The sequence below is a fragment of the Panicum hallii genome, chromosome 4 (assembly GCF_002211085.1).
Source record: "Panicum hallii strain FIL2 chromosome 4, PHallii_v3.1, whole genome shotgun sequence".
NCBI lineage: Eukaryota > Viridiplantae > Streptophyta > Magnoliopsida > Poales > Poaceae > Panicum > Panicum hallii.
The window spans coordinates 33,214,035-33,239,824 of record NC_038045.1 but is presented as its reverse complement, the minus strand read 5'-3'; the positions used below and the strand labels follow the sequence as shown (position 1 = coordinate 33,239,824).

Sequence of the window (25,790 nt, the reverse complement as noted above, 5' to 3'; positions counted from 1 at the left end):
TACAGAATTTTTCCTCTACTAGCGCACATACACATACACACACTCATACGTACATATACATATATACATAATGAAATGCATGATTTAATTAATCTTGGTCTTTGTGTGTTAATGGCAATGTTTAGAACGGTGCTAAACATCTGAGGTGTTACAACTGACAATTAGGTAACTGTGCCGGTTGAGTTTTATAAGGATGAAACTTCTCTCTCATCTTATGAAACTCTTTCCTTCTCTCTCCTTATCATGTCAGCAAAATTAATGATGTGTTATAGAATTTAATACTATGAAACTCTTCGTGAAACCCTGTTAAGACTGACTTTATGTCCGCATCAAAACAGATACCATTCCGCGCACCTACTGTACGTGCGTGATGCTGCGTTTTGCATTATTTTTAGAAGCAAGCCCATGACCATGAGCATCAATTTTAGTAGCTCTTTAATGAGCAACCATAAACAAGGAGTAGGGAGTAGATGCTACTAGAATATATTCAGCTCATACGTTATGCGGGCATAGAGAAGAAGGGGAGGTCAAATTTTTGGGAACGGCAACGGGGGCGGTTGCCGTAGCTTGAAGCCGCAGCCACCAAGAATCCCAACACGAACGACCCGACCACCCTGCATTGCAGTACAAGACAAGCCAGGCCAGGCCAGGGCGTCGATGTTGCCGTGTTTGGCGCCATGGGATCCGTTTGGTCTCACAGTCCATTCACGCATGGGCATGGTGATTCCTAACGTTTTCTTGCAGAGTGGCACATTGGCTGCCGAAGCACATCTGTAGGACGAAATTGGTGCATTTGAGTTCAGTTTCTAGACCACGTACCAAACATCGAACGAGCACCTGCATGTGTTGATTCGGTATTGCACAACTCGTATGTTCTTAAAACAATTACTGCACTAGTGAGGTGGTGATTTGGTACGCATTTGATTACCCTAGTTCAAGCACAAGCACAAAGCAGCATGCTGGGAATTGCTTACCTTGTTGCGTAATTATTGGTTGACAGCCGCGCCATAGGATTAATGGCAGGTTGGCAGTGTGGCGCCAGAAGCAAGGTCCTCGAGGCGTGCGTGCATTCAGAGGTGTCAAGGCATGCTTGGACTAGCTTTGCATGGAAAGCAGGCAATCAGCGCTGTAAATCTCGGTGATTTTGGAAAAGCAAGGGCCTAATCAAACAGCTTCACGATGATCAGCCGCTTGGGAACTGCGCAGGTCGTTGTCGTCTTGGGATACCGCGCCACCAGGAAGGCCAAATATTTACGTGGACCGTGGCAACAGGTCCGTCTAATAAAGCTGACAAACTGCCTCCGGCTAGCGTTAATTTTATCTTCTTGTTTCATAGCATAGCACCCGGCACGGCAATACTAGCATTTAATTGCAATACATGATAATTAGACGCAATGAGATGAAATAGAACCTTCTCATCCTAATATCAATGTTTCAATGTTTTGAAACCAGTGTATTCCCAGTTTTATCTAGATGGAACCCCTCCCCCCTCTCATAACTCTAATGCCATGTCATTAATCTTTTTCTCAATAATATATAGTTTAGCCAAACCGAGTGCTATTTAAGAACAATTATTATGGGCTCATCAATATTCTGGACCAGTCAGTTCCAAAAAAATAAATACATCTAGCACCAGCAACGCTTCGGTAGTTAGCACAGCATACACGATTGTCGAAGGAACAACCTTATCTTCAGATCTCTCACCAATTAATTTGGGTACCCATAACTGAGTAAAAGAAAAAAAAACTAATATCAAGACGACTTGATCTGCAATGCGATAGATCTTAACATTCTCAGTTTGCTCCAGAAATTTGACATGCCATTCAGCCTTCGATAGAATATCATCAGAGCAGTTCACAACGTCAAAATTGATGGCCAGTCAATTCTGCAGCGCTGTGTTAAAAAATTGGGAATGTTACACATTTCAATCACATAATTCGGTCCTTGAAAAGAAATTTCACATCGCCAGTAGCTGACTGCCTCTTTGCAGTAATTTGCATCATAGCACCATCAGCAAGCATCCGCTGAACCACTCTCGCTATATTTTTTGAATCGTCTATCCCGAGATGGTGGCTTCCAACAGTTGGCATTTGAAGCTGCCTCATCATTGTCATCATTCCAGTTGCCTGGAACAACAAAAGTCAGCAGTGATCCATAAGGTTCACACTTCTGTTTAAAGATTAACTGCACACGGATTATCAAGTGTTGGTAAACAAAAAGCACTGGGTGCACTTTAGTTACCCTTCTGCTATAGAAGTTGAGGTAGATATCCTTCAAATTAATCCACTCCATAAAATAAGTAGGAAGCTTTATGTTTGAAACCTTGCACTGCTCAGGGACCTTCGTCTTCAAATCCCAATTTCCACTGCCATATAACAAGGAATGTGAGAAGTTTAGTCTCTAAAGTCTGAAACGTTTAAACAAATTAAACAACTCAAACATATATTTTGTTGAATGATTCGGCAGGCTGTATTTTAAGGGATGTTTTAGAAAAATGTTCATATGAGTAATCTGCTATAATGTAGCTGCAGGTAAATTACCATGTAACAAATGCTGCACTTTTGAGTGATCCTCCTTGCTCCTTTTTCCACAGGTTGTGATTTCCAATCCAGTCCTCAAACTCTTGCAGTACTTCCTTGAAAGGGATAGCAGTGTCATTCCAAACACTGTTATATAACAATCAATTTGTTAGTAAGAACTGATTAAAGATAAACCAGAGTTAAGAAATACAATCTACCTTCCAGAATATTTTGGTACAGGTGCGCATATAAAAGTGTCTATTGGTTGTGATTTATGGTACTTTTTTAATTTTATAGCTTTTATTGGGTGATATTGCCCATCTCATCATTTATATTATCATCTTATTAAATTGTAATAACTCCTCGTTCAGGCCTCATGCACATGGTGCGTGGAGGCCATGTCACCAACCATCCAGAGCCACAGCGAGCGAGGCTGACCATGTGGGCATTCCGTATCAGAATTTCCTTACACGTTACACGTCTTCCTCCCAGCCCTGTTCCATCCCTGCATACTCTATCCCTAGCAAGATCAAGCTACCCACCAGCTGTAGCCTCCAGGGCCCAGGTGTACAGTGACGGTGAGAGATGCCATGACTAGGGGTGGTAAAGGGGCCTAATAGCCTAGAAAGTTTAAGGATCGGGATCAAAGAAGGTTGAGCACATGTTTTATATACTTTTGAGCTAAAGGTGATTAAGGGCTGAGTTGGATTGTGAAGGGTGTTGGAGTTATGGGCTTGGCCCATTCATTCTAATCAATGCATTAAAAGAATTTAAAGCCCACTATTAAATGCTAGGGAATCAATGGCTTAATTCCATACCGGGAATTGAGGAGGATCTCAACCGACTTAAAAGGTGGACTTCGTGTACACCACTTGTGAAGCCGGTAAGAGGAGGACGGTGAACCACACGCGCGCGCGCGCTCGCTCGCCTCGCCGAGCCGGGCCGAGGCCGAGGCCGAGGCCGTGGCGAGGCGAGGCGAGGCGAGGCGCGGCAGGCCGGACGGGCGGTGCACGTGCGCGGCCGGACGTGACGTGCAGGAGCGGTGCGACGTGATGTGCTGAGATGAGAAGGACGTTTTGCTGTAAAGAGCAGTAAAGAGCATTAAAACAGTGAGTTAATGTTGACACTAATGACCGGACATTCAAGGCTCTTTACGACGTCCAGGTTCGTTGAACCTGAGGCACAATAACTGCCGCTCATCAAAGTCATTCATGACGTCCAGATTCGTTGAACCTAAGGCACCTCACGCCTATATAAACCAGCACCCTCTCCTCCCATCCTCACTCACCTCAGCACTTGATCCAGGTACTCCTTCTTAGGAGACCTCTCCCTTCTCCCTCAGCTGCTTTCTGCCATTCCCATCGCTAGTACTGCGCGCACAGCTCTAGCGAGAGCAGGGCCTCCAGAACCTCCGCTCGCTGAAGGTCCTGCACGGGACGCGGGCAATCAGGTTTTTGGGGAGCGTCTTGACGCGACTGCTCGCTCCCGACTCCTTCGTCTACTTCCCGGCGTGACCGCTCGTGCGAACGACTACTTCGTCTACTTCCCGGCGTGACCGCTCGTGCGAACGACTACTTCGTCTACTTCCCAGCGTGACCGTTCGTGGGTACGACTACTTCGTCTACTTCCGGCGTGACCGTTCGTGGCGGGGGCGGCTCTGGCACCTCTGCTGGGTAGGGCTCCAGCGGCGCGCTGGCCAGCCAGTGTCCGTCCTTCTACAACCCTTGGGCCGGGTCCATCCAAATGTGGCCCGGTCCGAGGCCTCCGCTGCCCCCAAGCGGCAGCCCGGCAACAGCAGCAGGCCATGCTGGCCTAGCAGCATTAGCCCGCACCCGCGCCAGTCCAGTACGCCACCGCGCCGTCATCCACCGCTTCGTGGGCCACTGCCGGCCCAGGTGCTCCTCAGTGGGCTGCGCCTCACCCATGGGTGCCCCCAGCTGCTTGGACTAGGCCCCCCGGCTTCTACAACGAAAAAGGGTCTCCGTCATGGGATCAGCAGTCTCCTGCTTCCACTTTTAGCACCATGACCCTCAATCCAGCTCCGACAAACGAATGGTATTTTGATTCAGGTGCTACTTCTCATATGACTCCCAATGCCGGCATCCTTACACATACTGCTTTACCGTGTTCATCTTTTCCTTCATCAATTATTGTCGGTAACGGTTCCCTTTTACCCGTTACTTCCACTGGTGCAACACATTTACCTACGTCTTTACATCTTAATAATGTTCTGGTTTCCCCAAATCTTATTAAGTATTTGACATATGTGCGCCAATTCACTTCCGACAATAATTTCTCTGTTGAATTTGACCCCGCTGGTTGCTCTGTGAAGGATCTCCAGACCAGGAACGTGATCATCCGGTGCAATAGCTCTGGGCCTCTCTACCCCCTGCGCTTCCCGACTGCCACCTTCGTCGCAGGGTCCACTTCCTCGCTCTAGCACCGCCGCCTTGGTCATTGCGGACACGAAGCCCTCTCGAAGCTCGCTCCTATCCTTCCTTTTTGTACCAAAGAAGGTAGCTCAGACTTATGTCATGCATGTCAGCTTGGTCACCACACTCGTCTACCTTTTTATGCATCCTCGTCACGTGCCACTAGTATTTTTGATATCATACATTGTGATATCATACCTTTTTATGCATCCTCGTCACGTGCCACTAGTATTTTTGATATCATACATTGTGATTTATGGACATCCCCTGTTCTTAGTGTCTCTAGATTCAAATACTACCCGGTTATACTTGATTTTTCGCATTACTTATGGACGTTCCCTCTGCGACTTAAGTCTGACACGTTTCCTACTCTCGCTTACTTCTTCTCTTATGTGGCTACCCAGTTCAGCACCTCCATCGAGGCCGTTCAGTGCGACCACGACCATGAGTTCGACAACTCAAGTGCCCGCACGTTCTTCCTCACTCATGGTGCTCATCTCCGAATGTCATGTCCCTACACCTCCCCACAGAACGATAAAGCCGAGCGTATTATTCGTTCCGCAAACAATATCATTCGCTCCCTCCTGTTTCAGGCCGCTATTCTACCTCCTACTGGGTTGAGGCCCTCCGCACGGTGACATACCTCCTCAACATTTTGCCCACCAAGACACTCAAGTTCTCCACGCCGCACGCTGCCCTCCTAGGCACTACACCGTCCTACGACCATCTTCGTGTCTTCGGTTGCAAATGTTATCCAAACCTGTCTGCCACTGCACCGCATAAGCTCGCTCCTCAATCCACCATGTGTGTTCTTGGGTTATTCCGCTCATCACAAGGGATATTGTTGCCTGGATACTCTGTCTAACAAGTTCATCATATCGCGTCACGTCACATTCGATGAGTCTGTCGATGAGTCCGTTTTTCCCTTTGCTGAGCTTCCAACCCCCCCCCCCCCACACACACACACACACCAGCGGCTTTTGATTTTTTGGACATCTCTGACTTAGTACCGGCTCCCATAGGACAGCCACTACCCTCTATGCTTGCAGGTCCTCCCGCACTGCCGCGTGCGGCGTTCCCCCTGCAGCACCCGCCGCTCCTCCGCTGGCCTCTGCTAGCGTGACCGGCGGCGCCCCTACACTAGCTCCTACTGGCGTGACCGGCGCCCCTGCTAGCATCGTCGACGCCAGCACGACCAGCGCTCCAGCTCCTGCTAGCCATATGCCAGCGGCCAGCTCGTCACCCATCGCCCGCTCCCCGCGCCCTCCAGCGCCGGGGGCATCCACTGCTCCACCATCCTCCCCGGCTCCTACAGCCGGCCCAGCCACGGCGCTTGTGGCCTCTGCAGCTGGACCAGCTCCCGCTGCACCGCCCCCTCTCCTGGTGTACTCGCGACGCCCGCGCCCAGTGCCACCCGCCGCCCCAGCCACGCTGCCCAAGGGCGCTGTACCAGTCACCCCTATGACCAACCAGCACCCGATGATGACTCGGGCCAAGCTGGGCTTCCGACAACCTACAGTGTTTCATGCAGTGCCGCTATCCCTGGTTCCGAAGACCTTCCGTAGCGCCCTCGCCGATCCAAATTGGCGGGCGGCTATGGAGGAAGAACATGCTGCTCTCTTGAAGAACCACACGTGGGATTTGGTCCCGCAGCCGTCTCGAGCCAACATGGTCTCCGGCAAGTGGATCTTCAAGCACAAGTTTCTCTACAACAGTTCTCTCGAGCGCTACAAGGCTCGTTGGGTCCTCCGCGGCTTCACCCAGCACCCCGGCGTGGACTTTGACGAGACTTTCAGTCCTGTCATCAAGCCTGCCACAATCCGCACCGTGTTGTCCTTGGCACTCTCTCGAGGATGGGCCATTCATCAGTTGGACGTGAAGAATGCACTCCTTTACGGTACTCTGTCTGAGACTGTTTTCTGCGCTCAGCCAGCAGGGTTCGAGGATCCAGCTCACCCCGACTTCGTCTGCCACCTCAACAAGTCCTTATACGGCTTGAAGCAGGCGCCCCGGGCTTGGTACAGTCGTTTTGCTGCATATCTGCTCACTCTTAGTTTTGTTGAGGCCAAGTCAGATACCTCTCTGTTCATCTATCCCCGTGGCTCCGAGCTCATCTACCTGCTCCTATATGTTGATGATATTGTGCTCACAGCTTCTTCTCCGGCACTACTCCAGCACACCATTGCGGCTTTGCAGCAGGAGTTTTCCATGAAGGATCTGGGCGAACTCCATCATTTTCTGGGGATGCATGTTCAGTGCTCTGGTGACGGTCTTCTTCTCTCGCAGCGGCAGTACATGCTGGATATTCTGGCTCGCGCAGGATGTCTGAGTGCAAGCCGTGCACCACCCTAGTGGACACTAATCCCAAGTTGTCGGCCGCAACTGGTCCTGTTCAGGATGGTTCGGATTTTCACAGTCTTGTTGGTGCTCTACAATATCTCACCTTCACTCGGCCTGATATTGCTTATGCCGTTCAACAGGTGTCTCTCCATATGCATGATCCACAGGAACCTCATCTAGCGGCTCTCAAGTGCATTCTGCGCTATATTCGCGGGACCTTACACTTGGGATTGCTTCTTCGCCCATCATCTTCTGGGGATTTGACAGTCTACTCTGATGCTGATTGGGCGGGATGCCCCGACACGCACAAGTCCACCTCGGGCTACGCCGTGTTCCTCGGCGACAACTTGGTCTCTTGGTCATTGAAGCGGCATAATACATTCTCCAGGTCCAGTGCCGAGGCTGAGTATCACACTGTGGCCAACAGTGTTGCCGAAGTCACCTGGCTACATCAGCTCCTGCTCGAGCTCCATGCCCCTCCTCGTCACGCCTCACTGGTTTACTGCGACAACATCAGCGCCATCTATATGTCCTCCAACCCGATCCAACATCAGCACACCAAACACATTGAGATCGATCTTCATTTTGTTCGGGAGCGTGTTGCAGTTGGTGATGTCCGTGTCATGCATGTTCCTACATCATCTCAGTACGCCGACATCTTCACCAAGGGTCTTCTGTCCTCCGTCTTCTTGGAGTTCATGTCCAGTCTAAACGTCCGTGGCACCGGCGATTAGACTGCAGGGGCGTGTTAGCATGGTAATCAGGGGTACATTACTCAGGCTACATGGGCCTTGGGGCGCACGACTGCACCTGCCTTTGGCAGGGCGCCTCCCCCCTTCCTTGTATGATAAGGATTGTTAGTTAGGCAAGGATCCTGTGATTGGTTCTGTTTCTATAAGCCATCATGCCAGGGTTCCTTGCCTATATATGTGTACGAGGGGTCTTCCTCCACAATCAATCTATTATCTTCCTGGCCATACTTGCTTTCAATAAGAGTGGAGCCATAGGGCCCGGTTGTCACAAGTCTTAGGATAATCGTAATTAAGATTGGATTCTATCTATAAAGGACCAATCTAATAGGTAAACTTAGGGGGGAAGTCAACTCTTCCATATACATATGAGGGGTTGCGTATCAATCGATAAAATTCAAAAAGTATCAGGGATTCCCTCCGTCCCTCCCTCCTCTCATGTTCGGCCAAGGAACTATGCCCCTAACGAAGTCACTAGCTAAAATGATGATAGAATCCTAGGTGAACTAAGTTAGCGAAATTGAACAAAATTCCTTGACTATTAATGTCAACATAATAAGTTGATGTATCACTTCTTATAATTGATTCATATCATATAAATCAAACTGAATAGCGCAACATAAGAATGAAAATGCTATACATACCGATCAACCCCAAACTTTCCATATTTCCCTTCTATGTATTCTGTTATTCTTTGCTCATTCATTACAGTTGGACGCACAAACCTATGATCAACATACAAGAGGGAGGTCAAGTTATAAATATTCTCAGTACCTAATATGAAAACTGAGAAGAAATAACGAAATAAAGCAAGAATATTGAAATCCATCAAAATGTACAATACAGTGTGGACTGAGGATTAAATTATATGACATATATATGAATCACTTAAATGTTGAAGCTTACATTCTCGAAGAAACTAAAACCATACTACAATCTGGAATCACTTTTATAAAAGTTATATGCGGTACGAGTAACAATGACAATCTCTAATCGGTAACTACAAATAAGCTATACCTGTGAAATGAATCAATAAATCCCATGCTTTGAGCATCAATCATCACGACCGGGAATTCAAGAATTTCGACCTTACCCTCCAAATCAAGAATCAAAAGATAATCCAGTTTCTGAGGCTTCACTTTATCTGCGGCTAATGCATTCACTGGAAGGTCCATCATCAAATTGTGACTGAACTTCTCAAGATGCATAGCATCATCCATCTGAAGAACTGAAATAACTAATTACAATAGTGCTTCGCTAGGCAAGTATAAAAATATTGACTGCAAAAGGACCATAAAACAAAAGGCAAACAAGTGCCCAAAAGTATTTTGACCTAACTAACAAATCAAACAATAGTGCTTCACTAAATTGTACTCCCTCCGTTCTGAAATACAAGCCATCTAGTAATTTTAGATCAAATAAGAAGATGAGCAAATGACTCATATGCACCTAGTTAATGCCTTGTTCGGTAGTTATTTTGCTGAATTCACGGCCGGCTGTTTGGTTGCCGCAGCAATTATGAAGCAAGCCTGCATGCCATTTACTCCCTCCAGCTAACCAAGGTGAAGGGAAACGAACGGGATGTGAGGTAGAGGAAGTTGGAGATGAGAAGATAAGATGCAGCTGGATGGGGAAAACACGAGGAGCATTAAATAAATTTGTTGAATACTTGTTCAAAAGTCACTAGAATGGCTTGTATTTTGGTACAAATTCTAAACACTTACTCCCTTGGATACCTTGTATTTCAGGACAGAGGGAGACAACGCTAAAAATATTAAATTGCAAGGTGTCTAAACACATTTTAATGTAATGGTCAAAAGGTAACAGGCAGTGTCTTGCAACACAACAAAAAAAAATAAAAATCTGTAACGAAGACAACTAGTTCAGTACTTGGGTAATTGGAGCTCAAAAGGTACTAATCCAAAGAGATAGTCATGTTGTACAAGGTAAGAACAACTGTGAATTGTGGCTTTGGACAGTAATATTGGTTAAACTGCTGTTTTCCTCTAAATTTTTCAGTGACCCATATCTACAAGTTTCTAAGAGTTCAATTTGTATCTCTCTTCCTACGTGATCTTTACATAATTGTGTTTGGCCCTTCCAATACTAAAATTAAGCATGACTTGGACACATCGAGTGCTTTCCAGGTCTATTTTTTGCCTAGTTTATCTCTGCTTTACATAGTAGAATGACCTCAGATATTACTCTAGCTGTCTAGCAGATTCAGCCAGCGACGTACACTGGTTCCTCAAACACCTAACATCATTAAGAATGGTGTGACATGTTTAATATAGATTCATCTTTTTAACTATTATTCTACAAATAAAAACAAAGTAATTAGCATTCATATGGATAGGGGGTGAAAATGGTACGGATACTTTCCGACCGACCATCCAACCGAAAGAGATTTTAATACTAAATGGATAATCCATATCCGAATCCGGCTAATCAAAGATGGATATCTTATATTGATATTAGATGTATATCAATATCCGACTCATATCCAACATATTTTAGGCTATCCGTACCCAAATTCAATATGAGAAAAAAATAATTATCTGTATTCGTATTTGTAGATATCCATTCGTATCCGATCCGTTTTCATCCCTAATATGAGTTAATGAACAGTTTGCCCATTGACTCATTTTGACACCCACACTATAAACTAGGACACTTTAAAACTTAAAGTTCCCTGTTTTGACACCCATTCAAACATCTAATAAAGCAGACATATTTTGTAGCTTCACCTCTGTGTTCATGTCTAGACATGTCCTCGCCATCCTTCTACCAATGCATTTTGCAAGCATCAAGGTTAGAAATGACTCCTGGTCACAGGTGAAAATGCTGAGGCCATCATGCAGAAAGAATTAAGAACCATGGAACAAGGCCGCGCCATGGGGGCACATATGCTACCCACAGACAACCATTGGTAAAGCAATTAGACAACAAAAGCCATTCAAAGCACCGAAGGCGACTGGCACAAATTATTATTTTTTTGATGAAGCCCCTACTGGTTATATAGAGTGGCACAAATTATAAGGTCAACAACATTGTGGCAGCTCCTTATTTTTCCTCCTGCAGCTCTTTCATGGCTGATGCATGGTATAGATTGAATGGCTGGTGACAGTTTGTAAGGTTCAGAACAGCAATATGTATTACTTGTTTTGCCTGTGAGTTGTGGCTTGAAACAGGGTTCAAGTTAGTGACATGCTTCCCTTTAGCAGTATGGTGTTATGACAATCTACGCATACCTAACTATGCATATGCATATGATAATTAAGTAGCCACATAGCATCCCATCATGTCAAACCATTAAGAGGACCAATGTGAACTTTAAGATTAATGTGTGCACTTTTACAATAGGGGCACCAAAAATGAACCAAAGGTGTAAAGTTGAAGGTCCAAAATCTCCATTTACTCTACTCTTGAATATAAAATCTTTCTTAAGCCTTGTCAGTAGAATGAATAAAACAAGAAATTAACTTATTTTCATGTGCATAAGCAATTTAAATGGCCAGAATTATAATCATCCAAATAACTTCCCGTACACCACGTCTAAACAAACACCAATTGCACCTAGCAGTGAATTTCACGAGTAAGGTAATCATAAAAGCATATCTTGACTTTACTTTTATTTATGGATATTCAAACCCACCAGCAAATTTTTCTCAAGGGGATTCATATGCCATGAGATTCCAAAAGTACATATATAAGAATCAGCTTATCTAATTGTTGGATTGTCATCTACTACCATTCCCAAATAAAATAGGCATCTAGCAATGCCAACACTCCAGAAACTCTCTTTGTGACTACTCACTTTTGTACAACAGTCCATTATAATAGCAACTCAATTGACAAAGAATACTTCCCTTGCTAGCATCCTATGTGCCTCTCATCAAACCTAGAATAGCGTTCTGATTCCAGCATTCCTTCATGTTGCTCAACACAATATAATTACTAAGATAAACAAAACTGGGCTCTAAATCCGCCAATGCTTGCTCTTAAACTTCACTATCAATCGGAATCCCAATCAGAACCCGGACAATCAATGCCCCACGCGATCACGGCACGATCTGTACACATAGTGTAAGAGCACAAAGTTGATGGTCTCATGTAGATCCGGGTAAATTTTTTATTACCCGTAGCAACGTACGGGCATTGTGCTAGTAATTACTAAGATAAACAAAACTGGGCTCTAAATCCACCAATGCTTGCTCTTAAACTTCACTTATTTAACTAAAAATTCTTCACTTCGTGTTGTTTACTATTATTCTTGTAATTTATAAAGGCTTGGATCTCAACCCAAATGATTGCTTCTTTGAAGCAAGGATCTCCAAACAAATCCTAATTCTCCTCCCTGTATCAACTTGAAGTATTCTAACCATCCTTGCGCTATTTGCAACCGTAACGCACATAACATCAATGATAGTATAGATCTGCCCCCAACTAGTACAACGCAAGATAGGATAGGAACTACTCCTTTTCAAGAAAACCAAACGCGACAACAAATGCAAGGAGGGAAGCAGTCTCACCATGGTGCACTTGCCCTGGGTGTAGTACAAGCACGTGGGCTTCCAGGGCCGCGTGGAGCTGGGCATGGGCGCCTCCGTCACCTGCCCCTCCCTTACAGCGTGGGGAGATTGTGAAGCCTGAGAGAAAGCGGCAGCAATGGGAGAGCTTCTTCGGCGGGAACTGCGGAGGGGAGAGGTCGAGGAGGAGAAAGGGCGGAGGAAGGATTGGAGCAGGGGGGAGGGTAGGAGGCGAGCTGAGCAAGACAGCGAAACCCTAGTCAGCGCCATCTCTGAAATTCCCAATGGCGTTTGTTCACTGGAAATGGGGGCCAGGACAGGGAATGCGGGCTGGAACACCGCATCCGCCTACAGCTCCTGCTACTCGCTTGGCTGGATGATTCGTTCCATTCGCTGGATCAGCCGATGAGGAGCCAGAGAAAGAGCAGATGAGAGCGTGATAGAGATGAGTTCATCGGTAATTTGGTACGCTGCCCAAGTCCTATATTATCTTCTCTGCTACTCTCCCTTCCAAATTCCAAACTGCAGGTGCTTCTGGCATTTTTCCATGCATAATTTTTCTATATGTTCTCTTATCTCTACTGCTAAAAAGAGGTTAAGAGGGATGTTTTTTCCGTCGTGTGTCGCTGGGTGCGACCCTGCGCTAATCTCTACTACTAAAAAGAGGTTAAGAGGGATGTTTTTTTCCGTCGTGTCGCCGGGTGCGACCCCACGCTAATCAGTTTTCATCCAGCGGCTAATGACCGTCATCCGTCCGATCAATCTCTGACACCATCTGTCATAGAGGTCGAGCTTATTTAGTTACTATGGGTTGAAACACTATACATCGCAGAGGCGTTTAGAGAGTTCCAGTATGTACATGTTCTTGCTCTTGCTGTTTCTTTTCCTCTGAAGTGCTGCTGCATGTGCTATTATGTGTAATGATTGGTGTTGAAATTGTGTCGAATATTGTACTACTCGGTTACGTTTGGACTTGGAGTTGTATTAGTGGTAGGGTGTAGAGTTCATGTCAAACTCTGTAGCTCGTGCTCCTCATAAATATAAGAGGAGGACTGCTGTTGTAACCATAATGACATAGCGACAGGCTCGCAGGGGGAGGTGGCGCATTGCCGGGATCCCGGAGCGACCGGTGTTACAGTATTGGGGAGGAGCACCCGTAGTCATGCTCCGGGGATATAGGCTTCGGCTGAACCTCGTCAATAAATATCGTGTCTCCGGTGTCGTCTATGATCTCGCATATATCATCTCAGTAGGTCAATCATTGCTTCCACGCGCTTATTATTCTAACAAGTGGTATCAAGAGCCTTGTTTAGATTGGATCTTGAGACGGTACGGAGATCACCGTGGAAGCTCGATGATCGTGCTCGACGGGCGTTGCGAAACTGCTCAATGCGGCACAAGGTGGAGCATGGCGGCGATCGACTATTCAATCGGTGGTGTCGGACACTCCAAGCAAGAGGCTTGGACCGTTTGACGGGCTGCGGTTGACGAGGATCGGCCAGGCGTGGTGATCGGACCAACACAGTGGCCATTGAACATTGTCGGTGTTTTACCGCCACGCCCACCGAGGGATACCTCAAGGTGGTGAGTTTGTAGGTAGGGTGTCACCGAGATCAGGAACTCGAAGGTGTAAGGAACACAAAGTTTAGACAGGTTCAGGCCGCGAGAGCGTAATACCCTACGTCATGTGTGGTTTGTATTGCCTTAGGTGGTGATCGGGTGATCTCCTAGGTGATCTGTTGCATGAGGCACGAGTTGTCCCTCATGCTCCTGCTTGAGGAGAGTCCCTGTCCGCCCTTATATAGTATGGGGGATAGGATTATATGAAAGTCGTAGTCAGGATACGAGCTCTAGAGTCCTACCCGAGTGGTTCGGGTAGTTTCCTACTGTCTCCGACTAGTTTTACTACTGTATGAGTAGTTCCACTACGCTACGAGTAGTTATAACACATGTAGAGCGTGGGCCACGTCCCATCCTTTATCCTAGGATATGTACGCTATATGCACAGTCCCGTGAGTCTAGGTCTGACAAGCCTCGAGCTCTTTGTAATCGAGTACTGCAGGCGTCCTAGTACTTCCGAAGGCATCTTCGAGTTCTCCGAACTTCATCTTGAAGGTGTCTTCCGAATACTTTCTTGGCTGCATCGAGGCTGTGAGGTGCTCATGCCCCGAGTAGTTGTCAAGTCTTCTTTTATATGGGGTGCGATTGAACTTGCACTCTATATGGAGTAGTCCCCGAGCCTTAGGTTAACTCATAGAATCAGGCTGTGGGTCAATTTAATCTCGAGTCTTCTGTCCTTATCTTTCAAAAAATTTGAAAAATAAGTTACTAATGACACGTGTCTCTGCAGCCCTCGAGCTTTGAATCCAAATCCTCAAGGTTTTAAATAAAGGGTCCAAAGAATTGTCGAATGCAATATATGACGGTAAAGATTTGATGGTTAAGATGAGTAAATTGGTTCAAAACTTTGAAACCGCTTTTTTGGATGAATTCCCTGAAAAAATGGTTAAACAAATAACTTCACAAAAAACGCCAGAAATTACCCTCAAATCAAACCTTGGTCGCTGGGAGCCGTGTCGTATCCAACTCCCGAGCCTAGGAGCTATATGAGTCGCACGAGATATGCCTAGTAGTCGGTGACACTAGCCCCCGAGCCTAGGCATTGGCCAATTTGCCTCTGGATCTTGAACTGTCGATGAAGCCAACTAGTCGGAGTCGATTCCGACTAGTCTTGTAGGCGAAACGAGGAATTGAAGTAGTCGCTAGCGTGCCGTCATGCATTCTTCACGAAGTCAAGTAGTCGCCGATGGTTGTTGATGAACCTAACTAGTTAAATTCGAATCCAACAAGTAGTCGTTGTAGTCTGCGATGTGTAGTCGAGCATAGTCATCTCTGACTAGTCTTGTAGGTGAAGTTGTCACCAGCATGTCGCCCTGCATTCTTCATGAAGTCAAGTAGTCTCCAATGGTTGTTGATGAACCCAACTAGTCAAAGTCGAATCCGACGAGTAGTCGTTGTAGTCTGCAACGTGTAGTCGAGCGTTCTCGCGAAGTCGAAGTAGTCGTGGCCGATTGTTGATGAAGCTAACTAGTCGGAGTTTAATCCGACTGGCCCAGCAGCATAGTCCAGGTCAGGTCCCCTGCAAGGTAAACATAAAAGTATGTTGTAACTGATATACAAGATATCGTGTTGGGAGCAAATCCCAGCATTGTAAAATGCATGTAAAATTTTTCGCGTTGTACTCTTGATGGGTCACATAATGTCCCCGGGTAGGTAGCCTATTACGTTAGGCACCTGATCCCTGATTGCCGTAAACCATGGTGCAGGGGGCGTGGCCGCATACACGCGTAGTTGCATAGCGTACAGAAGAGTCGAGGTTTCACGAATTAAAGCGTACGCTACCCAGGTATTGTAGCAACCATTGAGAGAAAACTAGAGCAGCGGCGTTGCGCGAAAAAAAGGGAACGCTCGTGGAGCGCACTTATAGGGTATAACCCGACCGCCCGTGTTGCAGGGCGGACCGTGCTAGCAATCGGGAACAGACATGATATGGCCTGTGAAGAGAATGCGCGTTGCGCAAAAAGTATCCGATCCTGTGAAGAACAAGTTGGAAAAGGTATAAGTGACTTAGCTTGGTTCGTGGACAATTGTCGACGAGCCACGACGGCCGTCGATGGAGCCGCGACAGTTTGTTGATAAAGCCGACTAGTCGAAGTCCATTCCGCCTAGTTGTTGACGTTGTGAAGCCCACTTTCGACTAGTTTTCTTGCCGAAACAAGTAGTCGGAGTAGTCGAAACAAGCCCACTCGTGGATGATTGTCGACGAGACCGTAGCAGTTGTCGATGGAGCCGCGATGGTTTGTTGATGAAGCTGACTAGTTGGAGTTGATCCCGACTAGTTGTTGACCGTGCAGAGCTAGTCGCCAAGTAGTTTAAGGCTTGTCTCCGACTAGTTTCTAGTCGAGACGTGTACTAGTCGAGACGTGTAGTTGAAGTAATCGTTGGCGATGCAGATTTGTCGAAGTAGTCATAGCTGGTGATAGCAGCGCGTCGGTGCTGCGGCGCTATCTGAAGTCGAGCCGCGTTGTCAGGGTCGGCGGTGATGACGCGTCATCATTGTGGCATGAGCTGAATTCGAGTCGATCATGAGTAGGAGCCGGGTTGGATCTAGACTCGCCCTCACGGTTTCCGATTAGATTAGAAAGTCAAATTCCGCCGAGATCATGAAGCGTCCCCCCATCAGGGAAGACTTAAAAGTGTTGATCTATCAGTCCCAGGAGGCTGATAACACTTTTATTACATCAGATGGTACATCACCGTACAACTCTACGCGGTAATGGGCAGTGAAGCGCCACTATCGCGAGAATTACGACTAAAACCCACACTACTACACTAGCTACGAAAAGGGGGTCATCAGAGTCTTGCGCCATACGGAACTTCAGTGGTGGCCCTGGCCACAGGCAAGACTGGGTGCAGGACGGAACCCTACTCGACGTCTTCGGGGATGTAGTCTGGATCTTCCACTGTAAAAGTAAGAATGGGGTGAGTACAAACATACTCAGCAAGTTGTGTGACCACACCATAACTGTAAAAGCAAGAATGGGGTGAGTACAAACATACACGGCACAACTGCCGGACACGTTCCAAACAACTCACACCAGCCCAACCATTCCCGGAGAGAAACACTAGTTGTGTGACCACACCATAACTTGCCCAATACCGTGGGCACGGCTATTCGAATAGATTTTAACTCTGCAGAGGTGTGCAACTTTACCCACAGGTGGGGTACCACAGCACGATCACCTTAGTGTCGGTGCGGATCCCAACAAAGCCATTACCCACCTTAGCTAGACCTGACCAGCCATCACGGGATCCATCAAGGGGTCATTCGACCTACCTCCGAGGTTTAACCGGGGCATAAGTCACACAGAGCTTATCCCTTCTCCTTGATCACCCATTGCTCTCAGCTCTCCTGACGGCTATCAGGCTAACTAGTGAGATTTATGCTAAGCCGTTGCCCATACAACGGTCAAGTGGTTTACACGACAGGAAGCTAGGTGAGATGACACATCAACTCGGTCCTTAGGGGTGACAAGATGGATATCTCCCTTCCTCGCTCAACCACACAGGTACGAGCACACCAACGGCAATTCACACAGAAATGCCATCCATCCCGTCTAACTCGTCTTTCAAAACCACATTTTATCCCTTCCCACACGCACACCTCTCTTTATAAAACCAGATGGTCAAGGTATGGTTAACACAAACAATGGTGGCTATCCTACCATGTTTACCGCACGCAAAACCATGCAATTTTATAAAACAGGCCACGGGGTTATGTTTGTAAAACTAGGACAGAAACATGCATCAAAGGGCGGAATTGAACTTGCCATCGTCAAGTCCTTGCGGGAGGTCCTGATCGAAGCACTGTCCCTCGGGCTCAGGATCGCAGAACTGGTCCTCGTTCGCCTGGTCACAGTCGGGACCTTCCTCGTTCACTCCGTGTCCTAAGGCGCAAACAAACAGACACACAATCAAGCGGAAGAACTAAAAGCTTTCATCGTTGAGCTTGAATCGGAAATAATTTAGTTACGGAGTTAGGGGTAATATTTTTGGGTGGTTTCTTAATGGCATGGTTGAAACTATGCTAGAAAGGGTGTGGTAAAGTTTCGGGTCGATCGGAGATCGATACGCACATAAAATGACGAGGCGAAGGGGGTTTCAGGGGCTAAACAAGGGTCTAGGGGCTTGTTCGTGATTATCCGAAAAGGGTAGGGGCCTAATTGCGAATCCTAGAAATATTAGAGGCGCAGCAAAAGTGCGAGGGATCTACTTGGAAATAAACTTGTATAGTGGAGGGGTCTAGTTCTGGAAATAGCAAAGAGAGGGGGCTCATCTTGCAAAATTGTAAAGGAGTGGAGGGGTTCTTAAACAAATAGAGGGGAAGGGAGGGGCCTAAGGGCAAAATTGCCCCTTTCTTCCTCCTCTTGCCAGTAGGAAATAGAGGAGGGGAGGGGGAGGTCCGGCGCCGGCCAAATCCCGGCGGCCGGGCCCCGGGGCGGCTCGGGGTTAAGGGGAAAAGGGAGAGGGGAAGGAGGGGAATCGATTCCCCCACTCACCACGGGCTGGGGTGGCGCACCGCGGCCTGCCCACGGTGGCTAGCGGCGGCGGGCGGAGGTGCTTGCGGCGGCGGCGATGCAGGACCGGGGAAAGGAGCTAGGGCGGCGGTGGTGGTTGTGGTGGTGGAGTGCGACGTTGGGGGGGTATTTATAGAGGGAGAGGGCGGTGAGGCGGAGGGGAACATGGTGGTGGCGGCCGGCGGGCGGTGCGGGGCGTCATCAATGGCGCTCGGCCGCTTGTGGCCGTCGTGGCGTGCGGCGCAGGCGTCGAGGGCGGCGTTGACCACGCGGGGAAGGGGAGGCCGGCGCTGTGCGGCGCAGGGGCGGCGACGCGGGCGGCGCGGCACCGCTGTTCGGCCGTGCGTGCGCGTGCGCGTGCGGTGCGGCGAGGCGCGGGCCAGAGCAGGGTCACGATCGGCGGGCCGCACGGCGCAGCGCGTGGTCACGCGGGGCACGCGGGGGCGAGCGCGTGCGCGCGGCACGGCAGCGCGCAGCCGTGTGGCGTTCGGGAACAGAGGGAGAAGGGGGAAACAGGGAGAAGAGGAGGGAAAAAGAAATAAAAGAAGAGGAAAGGGAAGAAAGGAAAAGAGAAGGAGAAATGGAAAAAGAAGGGGGGAAAAGAAATGGGAAAGGAAAAGGAGAAAAGGAAAAGAAAGTGGGGAGAAGAGAAAGAATGACGCGTGCCGGCGGGATTCGCGCGCGCGACGCTTACACGCAGCGCGGGGAGGACAGCGGGGGGAAAAAGAAATCGCTTCGGCGCCGATCGCGGCGGCGACCGCGGCTGGTCGGCCACGCGCGCGCGTTACTCGCGCGCTGCGCGAGGAGAACGAGGAGTGGGACCGCGGCCGGATTCGGTGTCGGTTCGGGGATTAGGGTTTTTGGGCGAGCGGCTTCGGCGACGAAAAGGCTTCAAACATTAATGTCTTAGCGCGTAATTGACTTGGAAATTTTCAGGGCGTCACAAACCTACCCCACTTAAATGAATCTCGTCCTCGAGATTCGGCTGGCTCCTAAACAGATGGGGAAATTCCTGCTTCAAGGCCTCCTCACGTTCCCACGTTGCTTCTTCTACTCCGTGTCTACTCCATTGAACCCTGCATAACCGTACTTCGGAGTTCCTTGTCCTCCTAGTGACAGTGTCCAGAATTTTGACCGGCACTTCCTGGTATCGCAGGTCCGGCTGCAAATCTATTGTTTCCACTGGCACGTGTTCTCCCTCGGGTACTCTCAAACACCTTCTTAATTGTGAGGCATGAAACACTGGGTGTATATCTGCCATCTCCCTTGGTAGCTCCAACCGGTATGCTACGGCTCCGACTTTCTTTAGAACTTGATACGGTCCGATATATCGAGGGGCCAATTTTCCTTGAACCTGAAACCTTCGCGTCCCTCGAATGGGTGAGACTTTGAGATAAACAAAATCTCCCGGGTTGAAACTTATTTCCCGCCTTTTCTTGTCCGCGTAGTTCTTTTGCCGGGATTGTGCTGCTCTCAACTTCTCGCGGATTTCTGCTACTTTTTCCTCTGCTTCTTTTATGAGTGCGGGTCCTACTAGGGCACGTTCTCCGACTTCTGACCACATCAGAGGAGTTTTGCACTTCCTTCCATAGAGAGCTTCGAATGGTGACATGCCCAAGCTGGCTTGGTAACTATTATTGTACGAGAATTCTGCATAAGGCAGACTCTGCTCCCAGTCCTTTCCGTAGGTCAGGACACATGCTCTCAGCATATCTTCCATAATCTGATTTACCCTCTCGGTTTGACCATCCGTCTGTGGATGATATGCGGAGCTGAAATCTAACTTGGTACCCGTGGCTTGATGCAAGCTTTTTCCAAAACCTAGAGGTAAATTGGGTCCCTCTATCTGAGACAATCCTGCTAGGTACTCTGTGTAGCTTTACTATGTTCTCCACATAGAGTTTTGCCAGCTTTTCTCCACCGTAATTAGTTCGTACGGGTATGAAATGTGCCGATTTATTGAGTCGATCCACTATTACCCATATGGAATCGTGTCCCTTCTGTGTTTTAGGTAGACCCACTACAAAGTCCATCCCTATCTCATCCCATTTCCACACCGGGATAGGCAAGGGTTGCAATAATCCTGCCGACTTTTGATGTTCCGCCTTGATCCTTTGACAAGTGTCACAATGAGCCACAAATCGTGCAATATCCGCCTTCATCCCATTCCACCAATATTTTTGCTTTATGTCCATATACATTTTGGTGGATCCTGGGTGGATGGAGTAGGCCGAGTTATGGGCTTCGTCCATAATTATCTGCCTGAAGTCTCCGTTCTGGGGTACACAAATCCTACCCTCGTACCATAACGTTCCCTTATCGTCTACTCTGAAACCTGGTGCTTTGTTTTCTCCAGTTTGTTTGCAGATCTTCATTAACTCCTGATCCGAGCTTTGGGCCTCTCTAATCCTATCCTCTAGTGTCGATTGGACGTTTAGCACTTGGCTGGAACCTCGAGGAACCATGTGCACATTTAATCGTGCCATTTCCTCGCGCAGATGATCATTTTTGGGCCCATAGGATTTTCGACTTAAGGCATCGGCTACTACGTTTGCTTTCCCGGGGTGATACTGAATTTCTAAGTTATAGTCCTTGACCAACTCCAACCATCTCCTTTGCCTTAGGTTTAAATCCGGCTGGGTGAAGATATACTTCAGACTCTTGTGGTCGGTGTAAACCTCACACTTATTTCCAATCAGGTAGTGTCTCCAAATCTTAAGGGCATGCACTACGGTTGCCAATTCCAAATCATGGGTTGGATAATTCTGCTCATGAGTCCTGAGTTGGCGGGAAGCATATGCAACGACTTTCCCGTCTTGCATCAGCACACACCCTAATCCTTGTCGGGATGCGTCACAATAGATGACAAAATCCCGATGAATGTCCGGTAGGGTCAGCACTGGGGCGGTTGTCAACCTTTGCTTCAATTCTTGGAAACTTCTTTCGCAAGACTCCGTCCAGGCGAACTTCTTCTCCTTCTTAAGAAGTTCCGTCATGGGTCGGGCTGTCTTAGAGAATCCCTCAATAAACCTCCGATAGTACCCGGCCAGTCCAAGAAAACTTCTGATTTCACTAACATTGGTCGGTCGCTGCCAGTTGGAGACTGCTTCGACCTTCTCTGGGTCTACCGCCACGCCTTCCGCGGTCAGAATGTGCCCAAGGAAAGCTACTCTTTCCAGCCAGAATTCACACTTGCTAAACTTGGCATATAGCCTATGTGTTCTCAGCTTTTCCAATACTACCCGCAGATGCTGCTCATGTTCCTGAATACTCTTGGAGTAGACAAGTATGTCGTCGATAAAGACTACGACAAACCTATCTAGCTCGTCCATGAATACCTTATTCATGAGGTTCATAAAATAGGCAGGGGCATTGGTTAGCCCGAAGGACATTACGGTGAACTCAAACTGCCCGTAACGGGTGACAAAAGCTGTCTTGGGGATATCACTTTCCCTAATCTTGAGCTGAAAATATCCTGACCTTAAATTGATCTTGGAAAAGTACTTGGCTCCTTTTAGTTGATCGAATAGGTCATCAATCCTGGGGAGTGGGTACTTATTCTTGATGGTGACCTCATTCAATGCCCGGTAATCCACGCACAACCTCATACTACCATCTTTCTTCTTGACAAACAGAACTGGAGCTCCCCACGGCGACGAGCTTGGTCTGATGAAGCCAATTCGTTGCAGTTCTTCTAGTTTCTTCTTTAATTCTGTTAACTCAGAGGCTGCCATCCTATAGGGTCTCTTGGCTATAGGGGATGTTCCGGGGATAAGGTCTATGACGAACTCTATATCCCTGTCCGGCGGCATACCGGGAAGCTCTTCGGGGAATACATCTGGGTATTCGTTTACTACCGGGACTCCTTCTAAGGGCTTGGCTCCCATGCTAAACACCATTGGGTCAAACTTACTATCCCGGGTATGGCAGATCACTTGTACCCCTTCGGGGTTTGTTAGGTGTACCACCTTGTCGGTACAGCCTATGAGACCGTTGTGTCGGCTTAACCAGTCCATTCTAAGGATCACGTCTATTCCCCCAGACTTAAGTACTACCAAATCTGCTAGAAAGTCTACCCCACTTAAATTGATCCTTACCCGTGGACAACCTAATTGACAATTGATGTCGCCTCCAGGCGTCTGGGTTAATAGGGGTGTTTTTAGTAGTACTGTAGGTATTTTGTGTTTCTCCACATAGCTCGAGGATATAAACGAGTGCGATGCTCCAGAATCAAATAATACTGTTGCCAGAGCTGAGTTGACTAGGTACTCACCGAGCACTTCGCCCTGTGCTTCTTGAGCCTCCTGCGCGTCGATGTGATTGACGCGGGCTCGTCCAAATGATTGCTGGGGCTGCTTCATCTGCTGGCTGTTGTCGTTGTTGTGGATGGACACTCGGTTGGCACCGGTTAGGGCTGGTCTGGGCCCATTCACCGTGTTGGAGAAGGCCGATGTTGCCGGCTTATTCTTGGCATAAGGGCAATTGGCGATGAAGTGCCCTGTCTCATGGCAGTTAAAACAGGCCCTAACGTTGTTGTTGTCGGAGGCGGCCAGGCTTGTATTGCTCTGCGGGGCCCTCATGGTATTCTGACTCTTAGGCTGTGCTTCAGGGGCCTGGGATCCTGTCACTTGGGACTGAGTCCTATACTGCATTGGGGCCTGAGATCTTGGTGCAGTATAGCTGAAGTTCCTTGGCTTTTGGAAACGGTCCTATTGGCGGGCCTTACTTTCCAGGAATTTGCGTTTGTTGTCCTTCCTCTCTTCGGCTTTGGCCCTTTCCGTAAGGATAGCCTTGTTCATCAGGGTATTAAAGTCAGGATAGATCTGTGGGGTGAGCAAGGTCCGGAGTTCTCGGCTTAATCCCTTCTTGAACATGTCTTGTTTCTTATCGTCGTCGTTTACTTCCTCCGGCGCATATCGGGCCAATTCTATAAACCGGTGGGTGTACTCCTCCACCGTCATGCTTCCTTGTTGCAGTGCGCGGAATTCATCCGCCTTGCGCTTCATGGTGGCCGAAGGAATGTGATAGCGGCGGAACTCCCTCACGAATTCTCCCCAAGTGATGGTAGAGGCATCCTCGGCTGCAGCACAGTAATTTTCCCACCAAGCTAGCGTGGTTCCGGTGAGTTGGTGGGCCGCCAGAAGGACTTTGTCCCGATCCTGGCATTCGAATGGTTCGAGCTTCCTCTGAATCACTCGCAACCAGTCGTCTGCATCCAACGGGTTGCAGGATCCGACAAAGGTGGGCGGCTTGGTTCTTAGAAAGGCCGTCAGCTTGTCGTTCATATTCTGCCCTCGTGGCTGCCGGTTAATGAGGGCATTGGCCAGAGTCTCCAGTATGAGGGTCTGGTTGTGGATTATCTGCGCCAAGTCTCCGAGGGGTGGGGGTGGTGGTAGTTGCTCTCCTTCTTGACTTCCTCCTTGGTTCTGGCTTACTTCCTGTTCTCCTTGGGGAAGATCTTGTTCAACGGGTTGTGCTCCGGCACTAGTGGCTACGGGGTTCCGGCCACGGGAAGCCCTCGCGACGTTCCGGGGAGTCACCTGTTGATCGGGTAGACTGGGGTTACGATTATGTGATGTTTAAGTTGTTTAATTCGTATATAAGGCAGAATCTATCTTCTGCCGGTAGTCTCACAAACAAACAGCTCAACAAACCAGCACACAATATCACAACAAGCACAAACAACTTTATTTCTGCAAAAGGGGGGTACAGCTTGGGGTAACGCTAGGTCTCGTACTACTCGTCCGGGATCGCGTCTAAGGGCACATCTTGAGCAGAAGGGGCTGAGGGGGTGCATCACTAGGACGGTGTGACGTCCCGAAAATTTCGAATTTAAATAACGCGTTAAGGTGCCCTGACCGAAAACTTTATCCGACGTAAAACCCTGACTCCCCCGCTTCACCGCCACACGCACGCTGTCACATTCCCCGCCCTGTGCCACACAGCGCCCGGTTTTCCCACGCGCACCGCCTCGACCCTCGCCATCGCGTCACGATGACCGCGCGACCGCTTCCCGCAATTAGCGCCGGCGCAAGTCCTTTCTCGCGCGGCGCGCGAATCCTGCGCGCGCGTGGCCGACCGGCCGCGGTCACCGCCGCGACCGGCGCCGGCACTTCTCCCCTCCCCTCTCTTTCTTTTCTCCCTCTCTCCCTAATTCTTTTTCTCTTTTCTTTCTCCTTTTTCCTTTTCTCCCTTTTCTCTCTTTTCCCTCTTCTTCCTTCCCTCCCTTTTCTTTTCTCCCTCCTCCCTTCCTGCCTTCCTCCTCTTTTCTCTCTACTCCTGAACGCCGCCCGACCCCGGCTCCCGAACCACGGTCACCTTCCCTCCCCTGTGCGCACGCATGCCCCCGGGCTCGGCCACCCGCGCCACGCACGCCTCTACGCCCGGCCGTGCGCGCCCTGCGCGTGCTCCACGCGCCGCGCCGCTCGCCGCACCGCCCGTCGCACGGCCACGCCACGACGCCGCGCCGACCGCCGCTGCCGCGTCCTCCCTCGCCACTGTATCCACGTGCGCACGCCGCGGTGAGCGCCGCCCCGCCCCGGCCCGCGCCACGCCGCATCGCGACGGCCGCGTGCGGCCGGAGCGCCATTAATGGCGCCCGCACCGCCCGCCGGCCGCCATCATCACGTTCTCCTCCGCCTCGTCGCCCCGTCCTCTATAAATCGGCTCCCCGCGCGGCTCACCCATCCCACGACTCGCTCAACCACCCGGCCCTCGCCTCCCCGAGCCCACGCGCCGCCCGCCGAGCTCTTGCGGCCACCACCACTGACCTCCGCCGCCCCACTCCCACACCTCGCCCCGGCTCAAGGTGAGCAGGGGAATCAGGTCCCCTTAGCCCCCTCTCCCTTTTCCCCCACGCGCCCGAGCCGCCCCGGGCCTCGGCCGCCGGGATTAGGCCGGCGCCGAGCCCCTTGCCCCCCCTCCTCTGTTTCCTGCGGCAGGAGGAAGAAGAAGGGGTGGTTTTGCACTTAACCCCCCGCCCTTACTCTCTTTTCTAAATAAGGACCCCCCCCCCCTCTCTAATAGCTCCCTTTCGCGAAAGAAACCCTGCCCACTCTATTAATTCAAATTGAATCCCTCCGTT

The 25,790-nt window shown here is 49.1% G+C and overlaps 1 protein-coding gene across 2 annotated transcripts; it reads right to left on the bottom strand.

Annotated features, from left to right (window-relative positions):
* Positions 1-1,690: 1,690 nt before the first annotated feature.
* On the bottom strand, positions 1,691-13,108 carry LOC112891187 (uncharacterized exonuclease domain-containing protein At3g15140). 2 transcript variants are annotated; one of them, XM_025958117.1, is made up of 7 exons: positions 12,573-13,108; positions 10,788-10,865; positions 9,058-9,260; positions 8,685-8,765; positions 2,541-2,666; positions 2,242-2,365; positions 1,691-2,126 (listed from the first exon to the last, which is right to left on the bottom strand). In XM_025958117.1, exons 1-7 carry the CDS (start codon positions 12,837-12,839, stop codon positions 1,929-1,931), a joined length of 1,077 nt encoding a protein of 358 aa, XP_025813902.1. In that variant the 5' UTR covers positions 12,840-13,108; the 3' UTR covers positions 1,691-1,928. The 2 variants fall into 2 exon arrangements, with proteins under 2 accessions (XP_025813902.1, XP_025813903.1); XM_025958118.1 differs by lacking the exon at positions 10,788-10,865 and having other exon boundaries at positions 12,573-13,105.
* Between the last annotated feature and the right edge of the window lie 12,682 nt (positions 13,109-25,790).